Source organism: Phascolarctos cinereus, unplaced genomic scaffold, assembly GCF_003287225.1.
Source record: "Phascolarctos cinereus isolate Bilbo 61053 unplaced genomic scaffold, phaCin_HiC Scaffold_726;HRSCAF=1367, whole genome shotgun sequence".
Classification (NCBI taxonomy): Eukaryota; Metazoa; Chordata; class Mammalia; order Diprotodontia; family Phascolarctidae; genus Phascolarctos; species Phascolarctos cinereus.
Window position 1 is genome coordinate 381,214,328 of NW_027556098.1, and position 17,721 is coordinate 381,232,048.

Consider the following 17,721-nt stretch of genomic DNA (forward strand, 5'->3'; position numbering starts at 1 on the left):
CACTATAACTAGCAGCAGCAGCAATCTGCTGCCCTGAGATATACAAGGTGGAAGCTCTTCTGTAAACTAGACATCAGGCCATGAGTGGGGAAGGACACACAACAGCTGGTGTTTGGGGAAAACGCTGGAGGAGTTTCAACCAGGTGGTCACAGCTGCCCACACGTCAGTCTTCTTTGCATTCACAACACAGAGTAAGAAACACACAAGACCTTATCCTATTTTCATTTAATTTATTTCTCCTAAGACCTTCTTCTTGCAATTTCCAGAGAGAAAATACAAAACAAGAAACAGACTTGGTTTCAAATACATAAACAGTGTGCTGGAGTATAAAGCGTTTACTGATAACATTGTTAGAGAAGAATTTCAGCTTACTCCAGGGCACTTCAATATTCCTGAGGAATAAACATGATTTCTCTTCCTCCCACTGGGATGTTCTCAATCATAAGTCACTGCTCCTGTAAGGCAAGAGCACTCAGATTATTGCTGCAGAGACAGGGTACGGACTCCCTGTTTAACCACCCGATTCATGCCAGACCCCCAGGACTTCAAGGTGGCCATGATCTTCTGCAAAGTCAGAGGCTGGGACCTTGCCTCCTCCACTGCTGGGAAGCTTCTTCAATAAAGCACTGCCTCCTTCCCACCTCTCTTCACAAAGGACAAGATCCCCCAAGTCTTTTAAAATTTAAAACAAAGCCCCACCAGCCATCTGTGAACTGACTAAACTGTTACAGACAGATGTGAGGCCACTAATTCATCTAAGCCTCTAATCAATATCACATTCTTTTTGAAGAGGAAAGGATGACAGCACCAGAGTAAAGACTCAAGTTCAGATAAAGTAACAAAGCCATTTTCTAATGGGACAGGCCTGGTTGTTGGGAGAAAAAAAAAACACAAACCATTTTCTACTCTAACCACCAACCATTAAGTAGACACCGTGCAGCTAATCACCCTTGGGCCACTACCCATGACAGAACATCTTGGACCAATGTCAAAGTCTGAAACAATTAAGCCTCAATGGCTGCCCCCCTTCTTTGTGCCCAAGCACATGGCTGGTCTGTGCCAGGAAAATAGCCAGGCAGGGAGTGGGAGGAGGGGGGGACAGCCTGTCCTCAGCCTCAATGCCACGCAAACAGCTGTGCTGCTTCTCAGCACCGGCCCACTGATTACCTCATCCTGAGCTGGACCACCCTTAGCTACAGGACAGAAATTATTCAGTAAGATGGAAGAGGAGGCTGCCAGACTTCTTAGCACGCCAACCCTCCCTGCTCCAAACCCTCTTCGGCTCTCACTAAGTCATCTTGCAGTGAGTCCAGCATGGTTTAAAATGAAGACTGCCAAATGGCTAGTAGAGTCTCATTATTTGGCCTTGGGATCTGGTAACCCTGTTATTAGGTGATCTTGAGTAAGTCACTTTCCATTTCTGAGCCTCAGTCTCTATATCTGTGAAATGGTTTCTGTGGGTGAAGCTAGGTGGCGCAGCTAGGTGGCGCAGTGGCTAGAGCACTGGCCCTGGATTCAGGAGGACCTGAATTCAAATCTGGCCTCAGACACATGACACTTACTAGCTGTGTGACCCTGGGCAAGTTACTTAACCCCATTGCCTAGCCAAAAAAGAAAGAAAGAAAGAAAAGAAAGAAAGAAAGAAATGGTTTCTGTGAAGATTAATGTAGTGGGTATAGTTTTTGATAGAAAGTTAATGCTGTTATGCCTTGTATCCAGCTCCACCTTTAACACCATTTAACAGAGGGCAGAGGTGCTTTGCCTTTAAATGCTTTCTTTCATCAAAGGCCATGTGGTTATGGGCTTTACTTTGTAGAAGCGACTGAGGCATGAACTCCCCACAATGGAGGGAGAGATGTACTTTTTATTAGCCCATCACCAAAACAACTTATCAAGGGACCTTCCCCCTAAGTGAAGGAGGGCAGGGAAGGTTGTTAACACTCCAAGTGGCACTGTACATTCTTCCCTCAAATCACAGGATTAAACATCATAAAGACAAATCAATCAAACCCCCCAAATGACCATATTTGTATATGCAATGTCATAGATTACAGGATTTAGAGCAGGAAGGGCCATTAGTGGTCTTTGGTTCCAACTTCATTTATTATTTTAATAGATAAGGAAACTAAGGCCAAAAGGCGTTAGAGTGATTCCCCAAAGGTACCTAGTAAGTGGAATAACCAGAACATAAATCTTTTCCAAATCCAGCTATGTTTTCATTGCACCAAACATCCTCCCAATGTATGACTGTGTCATTTCCCAAACTGTTTCAATCACTAATATCCATCTGGAGACTAGCTAGTCATAGATGGGCAGCAGCACAAGAATAGGACCCTCTAGGGTTTGAGTCCCAGCTCAACCACAGAAGCCATGTGAGGCCATTTCAACTGCTTATTACTTATGTCACCCGGGGCAAATCACTTAAGGCCTCAGTTTTCTTACCTGTTAAAAAAGGAGGTTAAATGACATGGCCTCTAAGATCCATTCTAGAATGGAATCTTGATCCTCTGAACTATGTATGTGATTTTGTAGAAGTCCATTTACCATTTTTAATCTCAATATCCTCCTTTATGAAATGAGAGGCTTGGAAGGATCTCTAAGGTTCCTTCCTATGATCCTATAAGATACCTTTCCAGATATTTTTTCATATTTTTTGTTCTATGGTCTCTTCCAAATCACAGCATTAAAGGTTCTAAGGTTTCCTTATAGATCTAGCAATATATCTATTCCCATGATTTTACAGATGATTTAAATGCCCTATTAGCAAGTCAATAACTCCTCAATGCCTCAATTTTCTCTCCTGCACCCAAAAACAAAAAAAAAACAAAACCAGGTAATTCCCAGTTGTAAAACTGGGTTATGAAGATGAGATACTGTGGGACACTGAACCCAGAACAAAACTGTTCTATGTGTTCTGCTTGTTTGATTCCAAAAGAGAAGCTTTCAAAGGCAGAAATGCGTATATCAGTAGCTTTATCTGAATGAATGCAAACAAATATCTGAGAGTAGAAAAGGCTGAATCTCAGGTTGATTTGGCTCTCAAGACCCAGAAAATTTAGCACTAAATGGAGAATTCAGAGCCAGAAAGATTCTTCCCTATCACCTTAATCAAAGCCTAATTTTAAAGAGGGGGAGCCTGAGCCCCAGAGAGGGTAAGGAGCAGAGCCAGCCTTTGAGCCCAGGCCCTTTCCCTCCAAATCCAAAGCTCTTTATAAAACAGCACGTGGCTTCAAGGGTTAGCTTACAGAAGAGAGGACTGAAGGGAAATAGCAGAGCTGTGTTCAAGTTTTGACTTGTGTTATAGGGATGACTGTATTCACAGTTAGTTAAATGTCAAAATGCATTTTAGACTCTGATGGAGCCAAAAGAGCTCAGAGAGCTTCTCCAAGTTCTTTGCCATGGATGGCGCTCTTTAGCCCTGGCAAGAAACATATTTCCTCTGGAAGAAAGAAGGCAGAATGAGTCAATACAAGGGAAAGGAAATATCAGTTCTGTACGTACTTTGACATATTTTCCATGCAGAAGATATGGGGCCTGGAAATCATGCTGACAGTTGGAGTAAGCCATTCCCAATCCCATGCCAGAACCAAAGGCTAATGGCCACATCCTTCCTAAGGGAAAGAAAAGCAAAAAAGAAAAAAATACCAATCCAAAAACGTTAAGAAAAAACATAGCTGAAGTTATTACTCGAGAATACCAAATACACTAGCCCTCAACAAACATTAAATCCTTTCCACATCAAGGAAGAGAATTTGCCAGCCTTCCTTAGCTCAGTCCTGGCCTTGCCACTTCCTGACTGTGTGACTGTCAACAAGTCACCTCCTCTTAGGGCCTCATTCTTCCTTCTCGATCAAATGAGGGTATTGTGCCTTCTAGCTCTGATACCCTTTGATTCTACTGGCAATGTGTGTGCTTCATGGCAAAGAAAGAGCAGGGAAGGTCAATTCACCAACTCATCTAGAATTCATGAGACATTACCAAGACCTGACAACTTCAACAAGCAATTTGTTAAGCAGCCCTACTGTACTAGATCCTGAAGTTACAAGATCATTTGCTCTCACAGAACTCAAACTGAGCACGGGAGCTCTCTTCCTTTTTCATATGTGACTATTAGCAAATGAGGAAACTTTTAATACAGTTATATCAAGTCTACTATTACAGGCTTATGGACAAGTCACTTTTTTTTCCCTCTCTGGACCTCAGTTTCTTCATTTGTAAAAGGAGGGAGTTGTGCTAGATCAAGGGTGGGGAACCTTTGGCCTCAAGGCCACATGTGGCCCTCTAGGTCCTCAAGGGGGGCCCTGTGACTGAATCCAAACTTTACAAAACAAATCTCCTTAATAAAAAGATTTGCACGGTAAAACTTGGACTCAGCCAAAAGGCCACACCCAAGCACCCAGAAGGCCACTTGTGGCCTCAAGGCCCCAGGTTCCCCACCCCTGAGTTAGATCATCTCCAAATTCCCACCCAGTTCTAATTCTATGACACTATGTTCTTAATAAACTATTATTCTTCATAAGTGAAAAAGATCCTGAAATACTAATGCACTAATTAGGACTCCGTATTTTTTGTCAGCTTCGAATATGCTCACAGTCATTTCTTTACAGTAAGACTGCACAACAAAGCATGGACATACTGCCACATGTGCCACAGTAGAACTCTGCCTAGAACAATCAAGGTGGCCAAGAATGATGGGTGTTTGTGTTCCTGCAACTTCTATCAAAAAGCCCCCCACTCTTGGAAAAGGCTGTGGGTGGGGTGTCACAAGCCCTGAGGCCTAGGGCAGGCACAAGTTGATTGCCCTCTATATTCCTCCTCCTGGAAGATGGTTAATTCAGAGGATTGTTATTTACTAGGAAAATGGGCATATTATCTATCAAAAAAGAAAACGTCTGCCCCCAAGAAAGCACGCAAAATAGGTCCACTAACATGATCATTAAATCCCTTTAAAAAAGAAAGGCAGCTTTGCTGCTGTCTGCCCCTTGCTCACACTAGTATCTACTTCTGTCAGGCCCTTATAGGTCTTTCCTATCCCCTGGGCCCCAGTTCAAATGCTGCCTCCTCTGGAAAGCCTTCTCTGATCCCTCAGCCAGAAACCATCTCACTCCTCAAGCATACGCTCCCCACCTCTGAGGACACTGACTTCATCTCTCTTACTGGGCTCTAAGCTTTTTGAGGATGGGGGGGCCTCACTGCTTCACTGTTTAGTCCAGAGGAGAGTTAGCTGTCTTCAAGTTAAGCTAAAACCCTGGCCTTATTAATCTTCATATCTCCCACAATGCATCACACACAGGAGCTTTATATATGGCAAGAGTTCAATAAAAGTTTGCGGAATGGTCATCAAAATGGAAAAGTATCAATTAATTAGAAATCTGTTTCCCTGCTGAGCCTTGTGATTTCACACAAGTGGTTAAGTCTTGATCAGTGCTCAGGACAATTTCTGAGCTGTCCAACCTATCTGGACTGGATCTGAGTCTGCCTTACACAGCAATGGAAGGGCTGGCATCCCCACATGTTTGCTTTTCCCCAGTGTTTGCTTTTGAGGCATTTACTCTAACACACAAGAAATTTCAATAATAGTCACACTTACTTTTGAAGAACGTAAGTGAGAAAACAATTCCCAATCCAAACCCTGTACCTGTAGAAAGAAAGAACAAAAAAGAGAGACGTTAAACCTATTCATCAGAAAATAAATTACCCCAAACCCATTCAATTACTGGTAATCCAATTAACATTTAATTTTTAGATTTTTGTCCACCAGCAAAACATAAAGCTATTTCCCCCTGAACACTAACAGCAGAGTTACTAGTAGAATTCCTAACTCTAATAATCTTCATTTTTGTCCTTTCTTCCCGATTAACCTAATTGTTTCTACTTCAGCAACTAGAGATAAAAACTCCAGTCCTCCACTTCACACAAAGACACTACAACAGACCTGGAAGGCAATATATTGGAGTGGAAAGAGATTTAGGGTCAGTTGACTTGATTCAAATTGCAGCTATGCTACTGACTATGTGACCTTGGGAAGGTCATATTACCCCTATGGGCTTTCATTTCCTCTTCTATAAAGTGAGACGGTTTGATCAGATCAGGAGTTCTTAACTTTATGTCATAGACCCCTTTTGGGAGTTTGTAAGCTACAGATCCCTTTAAAGAATTATGTTTTTAAATAATTGAACAAAACGTTAAACTTCAGTTAGGTTAAATGACACTAAAGATGTAATTTTACCCCACACACAAGTTCACGGTCTCCTTGAAATTGATACACTTACCCCGACCCATTCCCTAGGATTAGATGCTCACTAAGACTCCTTCTAATTCTAAATCTTATGATGCTATGACAATACCTGAATAGTCATGTAGTTTAAACCAGACCTGAAGGGATACCTTGAAAATAGTTGGTCTGAACTATATATATATATATATATATATGTAAAACTGATAGTTAAACTGAAGGTCTGAGAAAAAAAATTTACTTAGAACCATAGAAACTGAGTTTCAATACCAGTTCTGACTGTGTAACCTTAGACAAGTAACTTAGTTTCTCTAAGCTTCAGTACCATAACACATAGAACAAGGGCCTGAAAGACTCCTTCCAACCAATTTTCACATGGCAAAGTCTCTATCACCATCACCTATCACCATCCTGGCTGTTGTCCTTTGTACAGTGAGTCCATGTCCTTTTTCAACTGTGTTGTTAAGAATGGTACACAACAATCCAGTGTGTGTGTGTAACCAAGACAGTGGACAGTAGGGCCATCGACTCCCACAACCTAGACAATAAGCAGCCTGAGGTCATGGTGGCATTTCTGGCTGCCACGTGACCCTATCGAATCATACTGAGCTTGCAGTCCACTAAAATTCTATTGAAAGGATCTCTAAGGCTCAAAAACTGGTGGAGAGCTTTCTTCAGACTTCTGAAGTTGCTACAAAGCACCATTACATTACCTGGGTTCTCTCACCCATCCTGCATGAGAATCCTACCCACAGGGTAAGGCATTAATGAGACACAGTAACTGTGTCTTAGAACACATTTCAGGTGAAGGAGGTATGTTGAAAAATCTAGAAAAAGAACCATTTCCCTGAGGTATAATGGTACTACTGGCCTGGGAGTCAAAAATCTGGGGCAGTATCCTATTTGCAGCTTTCTAGTTAAGTAATCTGGAGTCCTAATCTAGAAAATGGGCATGACAAAATACTTGCTCTACTGATCTCATAACACTGCTTGAAGGAATAATGCAATTGAAAACAACAAAAGGCAGCTGTACTTTGATTAAATGTAATTATCAATCTCAATCCCAAGGGAAAGATGATGAAATAACTCTTCCTCTTAATAGAGAAAAGGCAGACTACGGGCATGGGACATTGCATATACATGCACTGTGAGAAGCATTCACGATTTGGATTGGTTTTATTTACCTATTTTTTCTGTTACAAGGGACGGTTTAACAGAGGAGCACACTGGTAAATGGCTTTAACTCTTTTTTAAAAAGATAATATGGAAATGCAAACTATTATTGTCATGTCTCTATTAAAGTAATAGGATTATAGATTTAGAAAAGGAAGGGACATCAAGTCCAACCTCCTAGTTTCACAATGGGGAAAGTGAGGCCCAGAGAGGTTAAGTGTCTTGCCCAGGGTCAGGTTAACACCTAATAAGTGTCCAAGACAGTATTCTAATTCAGGTCTTCTGGACTCCAAGTCTAGGACTCTCTTCCCTGTGCCACCTCGCCATCTCCAATGCCCCAGAATCACAGAATTCGGAGTTGGAAGAGACTTCTGTGGCAGGCTATGTAGCCCAATCCATGCCTGAACAAGAATCCTTTCTACACCACGCCCAAAAATGGTCTTGAGGTTTTTCCTTGAGGTCTCCAAGTGAGGGAGCCACTCCCCTCTTTTTGGACAGTAAAGTGCTTGGTGAATTCTTCGGGACCTCCAGTCTGAAGGTGCCTCTTTGCAACTTCTATCTATTATTCTTAGATCTGTACTCTTTGGCCAAACAGAACAAACCTAATGCTTCTGCCATGTGACTATCTTTCAAATATGTGGAGAAAATCATCATGTTCCCCCAAGAAGACATCTCTTCTCCAGACTAAACACCCCCAACTTTTTCAAGGGATCTCATATGATATGAACTCATCATTTTTGCCATCATCTGGAAAATTCAGCTTTTCAATGTCTTTCCTAAAAACATAGCAGCGCCCAAGACTGAACACAATATTCCAGATGTCTTACAAGAAGTCTAGTGCAGAAGGATAATCACCTTCCTAGTCATGGACACTGTCTCTTAACAAAGCCTAAGATTACATTCACTTTCATGCCTGCTCTATGACATTGCTGACTCATATTGAGCTTACATTCCACCAAATCCCTAGATCTTTCTTAGACAAGCTTCTGTCCAGGCATGCTTCCTCCACCTTGTACATATGTGTGAAATTGAGTCTTTGAATCCAAGTAAAAGACTTTTTATTTATCCCTGTTAAATTGAATATTATCAGATTCAGTCCAACGATACAGCCTGTCAATATCTTTATTAATCCTGACTCTTTCACTCAATGTATTATCTACCCCATCTCAGCTTTGCATAGTCTATAAATTTGAAAAGCATGCCACCTATATCTTTATTCAAGTCACTGATAAAAATGTTTAACAGCATACATCTCTATTTCATCAGGGTCCTCATAAACCTGAAACTAAAGATGATGGCACTTTGAACCAGGCCATCCAATTGGCTCCAAATTCACTGCTGTCTAGCTCACATCACATCTTTCCATCTTTTCCACAGGAATAGCATAAGCCTGTATCAAATGTCTTGCTAAGGACTAGGTAAATTATCTCTACAGAATTCACCTGACCTACCAGAACAAGGAAGGATCAGAAATGAATGAACACAATAACCCAGTGTTTGATCAATCTGAAAAAATAAACTACTTTGGAGAGAGAGAGAGAGAGAGAGAGAGAGAGAGAGAGAGAGAGAGAGAGAGAGAGAGAGAGAGAGAGAGAGAGAGAGAGAGAGAGAGAGAGAGAGAATAGTCTGGCAAAAGTTAGGCTCATACCAATATCTTATACCACATACCACAATATATTCAGAATAGATACTTGACCTGACTATTAAAGATCATACCATAAAAATATCAGAAGAGAAATAGATCATATACTATTAAAGGCAGTGGATGAATAGTTAAGCAAATATGAGATAGAGGCAATTACAAAAGATAAAAGAGAGAATTTTGATTACAATCACATTTGGCACAAGCAAAATTAATAACACATCTATGATAAGAAGGGAAGCCATCATGGGAGAAGAGATCTTTGTATAAAATGTATCTGATGAGGAGTTGATATCCAACATAAGTAGACATCTAGCAAAAATATGTAAGAGTCACGTATGTAAATATGCAAAAGTCATTCCCCAACAGATGTGACCAAAGGATATGAACAGACTGTTCTCAAAAGGAAAATTGCAAACTATTAACAACCATATGAAATAATGCTCTAAATCACTAAAAATAAGAGAAATGCAAATAAAAATAACCCTCAGGTTTTACTTCCTACTCAACAAACTGGTAAAGATGATAAATGATGGGAACAGTCAATGTCGGAGGGGCTACAAAAAGATAGATGAGGATACCAATGCATGTAGGCAGAGCTGTGAAATGGTAAAGCATTTTGGAAAGCATTTTGGAATGGTGCAAATAAAGTGACTAATATGTCCATATTCTTTGACCCAGAGATTTCACTACTAGACATATATTCCAAGGAAGTTATTAATAATAATAAAAAAAGGCTCAATATGCACCAAATTGTTGACAGTAGCACTTTTCAGTAATAGCAAAGAACTGGAAACAAAGTGGATATCCATTGATTAGGGATGGCTAAATAAATTTTGGTAGACAAATATAATGGACTGTAATTACTACGTTATAAGAAAAGAGCATAATGAATATGGAGAAGCATGGAAAGGCTTACAATTAAATTATGCAAAGTGAAATAAGCAGAACCAGGAGAACATTACACACAACTGAACGTTACAAAACTAACAAACTTAGCCTCAAAGAAGAGATATGAGAAGACTCTTGCTCCCAACCCCACTCCTTTACAAAGGTGAGGTCCAAAGACAAGACCCCAACAATATTACATATTGCATATATTGTATATAATTTTTTCCATATCTTGACTGATTTTACTCAATTTTTTTTCTTCAAAACAAAAAAACTGTGTTAAAAGGACAGCTCCCTAAGAGAGGGAGGAGGAATAGCATGGGGAAATCTAAGTGATGTAGAAAAAAGATATTAAAAAATCTATTTAAATTGTTTTCATTGCTGTCTTTTGTTGCTATATCACATTCATTTACAAATACATCCTTCTCCCCACTCAGTGAACCATCCCTTGTAAGAAAGATTTTAAAAGAAAGAAAAAAAATCAGTTCAGCAAGTCAACATTTTAAAAGGGAACCAAAAAAAAGTATTTTTGTTAATTAAAAAAGCTTAAAATTTTTTTGGGGGGTCACACCTAGGCAATGGAGTTAAGTGACTTGCCCAGGGTCACATAGGTAGTAAGTGTTATGTAAAATCTTTAAATTTGAAAGAAGAAATCACAGACCACTAGCATCCTCATTTTACTATTAATTATCCTCTGCAGTAAAACTGGTCTTAAATATAAAGAAAAAATACAAATGTATTTTAATGACATAGCACTAATACTGCTTTTAAATTTTCCATGAATCTTCAATTACAACAAAAACATAAATATCACCCTAAAAAAACCGTGAATGTGATCTACCACCTATGATCTACCACTTTTCACTAAAGCTGGAGTACAAAGGCCTCAATATTACTTTTTTAAAAACACCCCATATATGAGATGAAAGAAATGAAATTCAATCTTATTACATTTGTCCAGAATTAATACAATTGCTTTTAAAAGACCTTTTCTCTTCCATGAATAGTTTTCACAATCCAATTATAAAAGATCTACTTGCTTTACAAGGATGCTTTGATTTAAGTCCAAACTTTCCAAACATGCAACTTACTTCAGTGACAACCCAGCAACGGTCTCTATGTAACCAATACCATTATCATTAATAAGGTTGAATTCTCCCTTGTTCTATTTAGTGTTTCAGTATCAGGGCTTTCATCCCCGAGATTCTGCATATCTAACCAAAATTTCATGCTCTTTTGGTATGAAGATTAAAGCAATCAATCAGCAGGCTGCTCTAACATTATCTGAGCCATCTATGTCATCTCCAATTGAGGGCCTCATTCATATCACTTTTCCAAGGGAGGTTTCTAATTCATCTACTTCCCTTCTAATACCTCTGCAACAACCCAGCCACTGCTGACCTGAAAAATTATGCTATGAGGAAGAATTACTATCTACAAAAATTCATAAAACCGTTTTGATCCCTGACCCAGGGTGCCTTCTGACAAGACTTTCCTACCGCATGCGTCATTAGGCCTTCTCATTTGCTCTAACTGCTGGCCTGTAAAGATCTAAATTTGAACTGAAAATGATTACTTCAAAAAGGCCAACAAAGCCAGCATTAGGTGTTGTTTTTACTGTTAAACTTGAAAAGCCAGAAGTAAACAGCTACCACCTACTTCTAATCCCACATGGAATTTTTACTTCCAAATTAAACAATTGGCAAATCAATGAAAAATTATTTATAGCGAGACATAGCTTGCACCATTTGAATGCAATGCCTTAAAACTAGCCTGTTTTCGGAATTTCCATACAATGGATTAAAATTTGGTGCAGCAGAAACCAGAAATAAATAGATCAGTTTATAAAATATAGTCAGGGATGCCAGATGATAAGAGTGAACCAGATGTCATGAGGTAGGGATCTTAAAGAAAACCAAGGAATCCTCCTCCAGTTTCTTCCCCTAATGAGATTACTACCCTCCAAGTAAAGACTGCCAGGATTGTTCCTGCCAGCCAAATGAGATGCTGCCAGAAAATGATCCATGGTCCCCATGCAGCAATGCAGAACATCAGTACTAGGCAACCAGGCTAACAAGTATACACAAGGCCAACTGGTTGTTAGGATTCACGACTGCCCTGATGGGGTAGTGGAAAGGGCTCTGGATTTAGAGTCAAAAGATGTAGGTTCAAATCCAAGCTTTGCTACTTACCAGCTACCTATGTGACCATGGGCAAACTCCCAGACCTCTCAGGACCTTTTAATAATCTACAAGGTCTAAATCTAAGAATTGATCTAGCTCTATATATGGGCTACCTGGGCTGTGGGGCAGGGGTTAAAGTAATTCACAGATGAGATTTGGGAGACTGATTCTCTCTAGCAAGTATATATCATTGCCCAGTTTATGAAATGACACTGAGTTTAATTTCAAGGCTATCTGCCTCACCCCCTTGCAGCTGAGAGATGAGTAACGTGGCAAATTAGTACTAGAACATGAGGTAAAGAATTTGGACTGGCTTACAGATCTCAAACCAGGCAATGTGATGGAGAGATGGGCCAGTAAAAACACAATTGGTTACAATCACAGCTTTAGGTCTTCTACATCTGGAGGCAATTTGGGGGCAAATAAATTGAAAGCCCAAAAGGAAAAAAATATTTCAGCATTTTTCTTCTCCCTCATACTCTACTGCCTGTCTTCTCTTCCCCTATGGAAGGTATGCTCTCTGATGATCAACTTTTCCTAGCACTAGACCAAGAATAATGCTAAATCTGCTTCTACCCAGTATCAATCAATCCAAAACAACATGAGAAAATAAGACTTTCAGAGCTGAAAGGGACTTTAATCCATCCTGCTCATTCTATACAGAAGGAAAAGGAGGCCCTTGGAGATTCTCTCCAACTAGAACATATACACCTTTAGGGCAGGGATGGACAGTGACCAAGTCTTACTGTATCTTCTAGGGCCTATCATGTTTAAAGATGCTTACTAAACACATATTTGCTGAAATGAGATGATGTAAGTGAGGTGCCAACTCACCCTCACACAACTAAGTGGTTAAGCAGATAAAAGATCTGGAATCACCCTGTCTCCCAAATCACACCTGGTTCAATATGGGGATGCCCATCAAAGGATCTATGATTTCTTCACTGCAAGGAGCTAAGGCACATAAAGATTAAAAGATTCTCCCAGGGGCACAGACCTACACTAGGCAGGACTTCAAGCCAAATCTTTCGGGGTCCACACCATCCAAGCACTCCATCCACAGCACCATTCTTCCCTCTGAATAAATATTAACTAGAAAACCTTTATTTTCCCCAGATTTTACTTCTGACTCCTCCACCTCAGGTTTCAATTAATGCCTCCTTGAGATATGAAAGTGACTAGGTTCTCAAAGGATATGCCAAAGAAATACAAGCTCTGGCTGGACTTAACACTCTACAAAACTTTAAATACAGGCCCAACAAATAGACTCTGTCTTTATTCCCAGGTCTAACCTACCTAATTTCACTACCAGAGGATTGACCACTAGGTAATTTTTTTTTTCAGTAACAACTCATTAAACCAACCTGGAAATGTGGTATAGAATACCAATAGTCCTTCAAAGTTTGCCTCAAGTGCCACCATAGTCACAAGACTTTTACAGATAAACCCCAGTTTTGTCAGTACCCAACCCTGAAATTGCGTGCGTGCGTGCGTGTGTGTTACTCCCTTTCTCCCTTCAGCTCTTGGTCAGGAGCTGTTTTTATCTCTCTGTGTCCCCTCACTTTAGGACAGTGCCTGACACATAGTAGGAACTTAATAAACAAATTGCTGATAGAGTCTTGGTCCAGGAAACAAGAGACCCAAGCTCAAGTCCTGGTTTTTCCATTTCCCTTCCCAGTTTGCTCATGTGTACAATGCAGGCAGGGACGGAACTAAAGGATCTCTCAAGTTCTTGCTGGCTAACATTCTTTAATCCTATATACCAAGACATGAAGAACATGCGCTTTATGTCACTGGAAGAAGTATGGACACCCAGATACCACACTGATTCTTGCTATCATGAAGTACAAATACTTTTAAGTACCAACCAGTATGCAACTTTTATAACCACTAAGATGAGTAAAAATGTCTGAAAATTTAAATATCTGGTTAAAATCAGTTTAGACTAGCAAAAGGAATTACTCAAGAACCTGCTATATGGTCAGAAAGAAAATATATAAACCTCATTCACATGATTAAGAAATATTTATATATTATATATATATATATTATAATAATCACATGTGGTCCATTTTTGCAGCCTTTTCCTATCTCCTCCCCTTTCCATGACCAATATATATGTCAGCAGAAGTTGCTCACATGCACACAAATACTATCAACAAAAAATAGGCTGCAGGTTTGTTTCACTTGGTTAGTAATTTCAGTTCTGTGAGAGATAAACAACGGTGGAACCTGTTGATGAGTTTTACAGGTTCAAGTTCTCACATGCTCAATTTCCTTTTAAAAGGCAACATGTTGCTTCAAAGAACCTCCCACCTGATCTGGGGACACTAACTCTGCAGCTGTTTCTCCTCCAAGATCGGCACCTCTAGGCGAGGCCAGGCTTTAACTTTATAACAATAAAACATGAAAGGTTTGTCTTACAAGGAAAACAGGCCAGCTAGAAAAAGAGAGGATTTTTTTTTTCCCCTGCCCTGGGCCAATTTTATTCTTTTACACTCTCTGCATGTCAGGCTTCTTGGAGGAAAATGCCAAAGGAAAGGAGTCCAAAGCATTTTTCACTTCCCTAAGGTGAATGTTTAACTAGGAAAACTGTTTATTCAGCCTTAAGTTTACTTTTCCCTCCAACATGTTTTATTAGTGTGGTGGTTATAAACCTTGTGATGACTGCCTATGGTCCTGACAATGAGACCTGCTGCAAGTACAAAAAGGAGCCATGCAGAATTAACCTAAGAAAGAGTGGAGGTTCTAAAACTTTCTGGAACAAACTCTTTTGGCACTTAGTCTCTCAGAAAGAAATCACCATGCCCTAAATCCATGTGCTGCATGCCCCCCAAAATCATAAAACTTAGTAGCTAAACACAAATCTCAACATATACCAAGTCCTCAACATACCACCTGGGAAAAGACTTTAATAACATTAATAAGCCTTGGAGGATGCTAGTTGTCCCTTTTGCTCCTTTGTTTATGCCCATGAACTTCATAATTTGGCTTTCCCAGCTTGAGACAACAGACTCAAATACATTCACTGGTAATCAATCAATGAGCATTTATTAAGTCTCTACTACATAACAGGCACCGGGGGATACAGAAGAATAACAGTGTCTAATCTCCAGTTTACAGTCTAGCAAAGGAAGATAACATATACACAACAGGCACAAAATAGATACAAGAGAATCTTGGCTAGGGAGGAGAGGCACTAGCAACTGGGAGAGTAATAAACATTACAAAGACCTTAGACTTACTTCATTAATGTAATAACTGCTTTTTATGCGATAATTATCAAGTCCCCAACTCCATTTCCCTGCTAATATTTAATAGCTGAGTCTTGCAAAAGAGGAATCTATTACTATGCCTAAAAGATGGTTATTGAGGATATCAAATTTGAAAAATCAGAGCTAACTTCATAGGACTGCAGATTTAGAGCTGAAAGAGACCTCTGTATGAGTCCATCCAATCCAACTGCCACATTTTACAACATAGTGAATGAAGGGCTAAACTTGTAGTCGGGAAGACCTGAGTTCAAATTTTTCCTCTGGCATTCCACCAGGGGTGCAGCCCTGGGCAAATCATTAAGTATATGTTTATATATGTATTCCTGCTGTCTTCCCCTTTAGAAGATATACTCCTTGAGAGCAGGGACTGTTCATTTTCGCTTTTGAAAGTCTAACATTTTGCACAGTGCCCGGCACTAAGCAAGTGTTTAATAAATGCTTGTTGACTGATTAATTTAACTTCTCTGAGCATCAGACCACCCTTCTGTAAAACAGGAATAGAGAGAGGGATTAGACCTGGGACTTTATTGGTATAAGAAATCCAGGGTAAGGAAATTTCCTCTACCAGAGTAGGTTGCACCTTCTCTGCAACTTATCATCTTACAGAGTGACCTAGAGCACTGAGTGGTCAAGACACAAGGTCATATGGTCAGTATGTGTCAGAGGCAGGACTTGAACCCAGCTCTTCTAACTCCAAGGCCAACTTTCTACTATGCACATTGCCTCTGAAATAGAGGTGATGCCTATACTACCTACTTTGCTGGGTTGTTATGAGGCTCAAATGAGGTTAGAGATTTAAAGGGCATTTCAAACTTTAAAGTGTTGTATAAACCTCAGTAATTATTATGAATTTTGTCCTCATCTATTATCACGACATCATCATAATCATCATTATCATCATCACATGTGAGGACACTGAGACCCAGATAGGGTAAGTAATCTGCTCAAGGACACAAAGTGGCCAATAGAGAATTTAGAAACCCACCCCTACTCCCACCCCAGCCTTCTCGCCCCCACAAAAAATATGAGTAATGGATACTGTGACATCGTCTGTTTTACTTATGTGCTAATCTACATCAGGATGTGGACAAATAACATAATTACTCAGTCAGCAGTGAGTAGACACGAAAAAAGTCTGGGAGAAGTAAATTTCACTTTGAGGAGACTTAACAATAATTTCCCAGGCTATAAGAAGTCAGTATAAAAAAGACTGGAAGACCTGGGTGGAGTCCCAGCTCTGTCACTTATAAGTCACAGCAAAGTCTCTATCTTTCTATATGTCTGTAAAGCAAGAATTAACAAACCTAAGCCACCCATCTTATGAGGTTGTTGGGAGGAACATGTTTGTAAACTAAAAAGCACTACAGAAATCTAACTTCTTATGACCAGGGGGCCACCATTTAGTAAACTTCTTTCATTACTCTTACACAAAAAAATTGAAATAATTTCCCAAAGTGAGACAAATATTTAATGGCTTTCTTGACAACTAGACCTTAAACTTATAAAGCATATTGTGACTCAATTTATCAAACATTTTATAAAGTGTGTGCTATAGGCTCTCCTGAAGACACAAAGCAGAGATAAGAAACATTGCCCTGACTTCATGAAACTTGAAGGCTAGTAAGGGGATAAAATAGAGAAAGCTACAGTAATGAATCATCTCCAAGCAGCCAGGCAGGGCCCACTGATTTGCTCGGGTGTGCCACTGTGGAGGCAGCCAGAGGTGGAACTCAGAGGTTTTCTTACAGAAGGCACTGCCTCTAGCTGTCACTGGTATTTAAAAAAATGGCTTCCTACATACCTAATAGATGAGCTGCTCTTCTGATAATCCTCTAGCTACCTGCTCATGAATATAACCATAGTTCTGTTCCAAACTACAAGTTTTAAAAGATTCGTTTAAATGTTTAATTTATGTCTTAGCAAATTTTCATTAATTCCAACTTGATTTATTTGCAATAGTCATGTTTTCCTGTCCAGCCACGTCCCTATCAAAGCTATTACCATCATCAAGGGCATTTGTTATGACAGGACAAAACAGGAACATGCCTTCATAGAAAAATGCCTCTGGGACTGAATTCAGTGAGTACTGTATTTCCAAGAAGCATTCTTATTTATGAAAGATATTCAGGGCCTTATTAAAATGGGGAGGGGAAAATAGCTTTAAGACAGCTCCAATCTATCTTAATCCTTTGAGGTAACTGGATTTTCAGGTGTCCAGGCTTAAAATGCCAAGTCATGTAAATTCTCAAAGTGAATTTAAAAAAAGATGTCAGTACAAAGGTACCAAGAGCTAGTTCTGGTATGCCTACATCAACTCCTCA

The 17,721-nt window shown here is 39.7% G+C and overlaps 1 protein-coding gene across 1 annotated transcript in view; it reads right to left on the bottom strand.

Moving 5' to 3' along the window:
- Window positions 1–211: 211 nt before the first annotated feature.
- MICOS10 (mitochondrial contact site and cristae organizing system subunit 10) overlaps window positions 212–17,721 on the bottom strand; it is a 41,144-nt gene continuing 23,634 nt past the window's right edge. The window contains exons 2-4 of the mRNA XM_020973229.2: window positions 5,592–5,639; window positions 3,503–3,612; window positions 212–456 (exon numbers count right to left, since the gene is read on the bottom strand). Of these exons, the coding sequence (XP_020828888.1) occupies window positions 448–456; window positions 3,503–3,612; window positions 5,592–5,639 (167 nt within the window). The 3' untranslated portion in view covers window positions 212–447. The remainder of the gene's footprint in view (window positions 457–3,502; window positions 3,613–5,591; window positions 5,640–17,721) is intronic.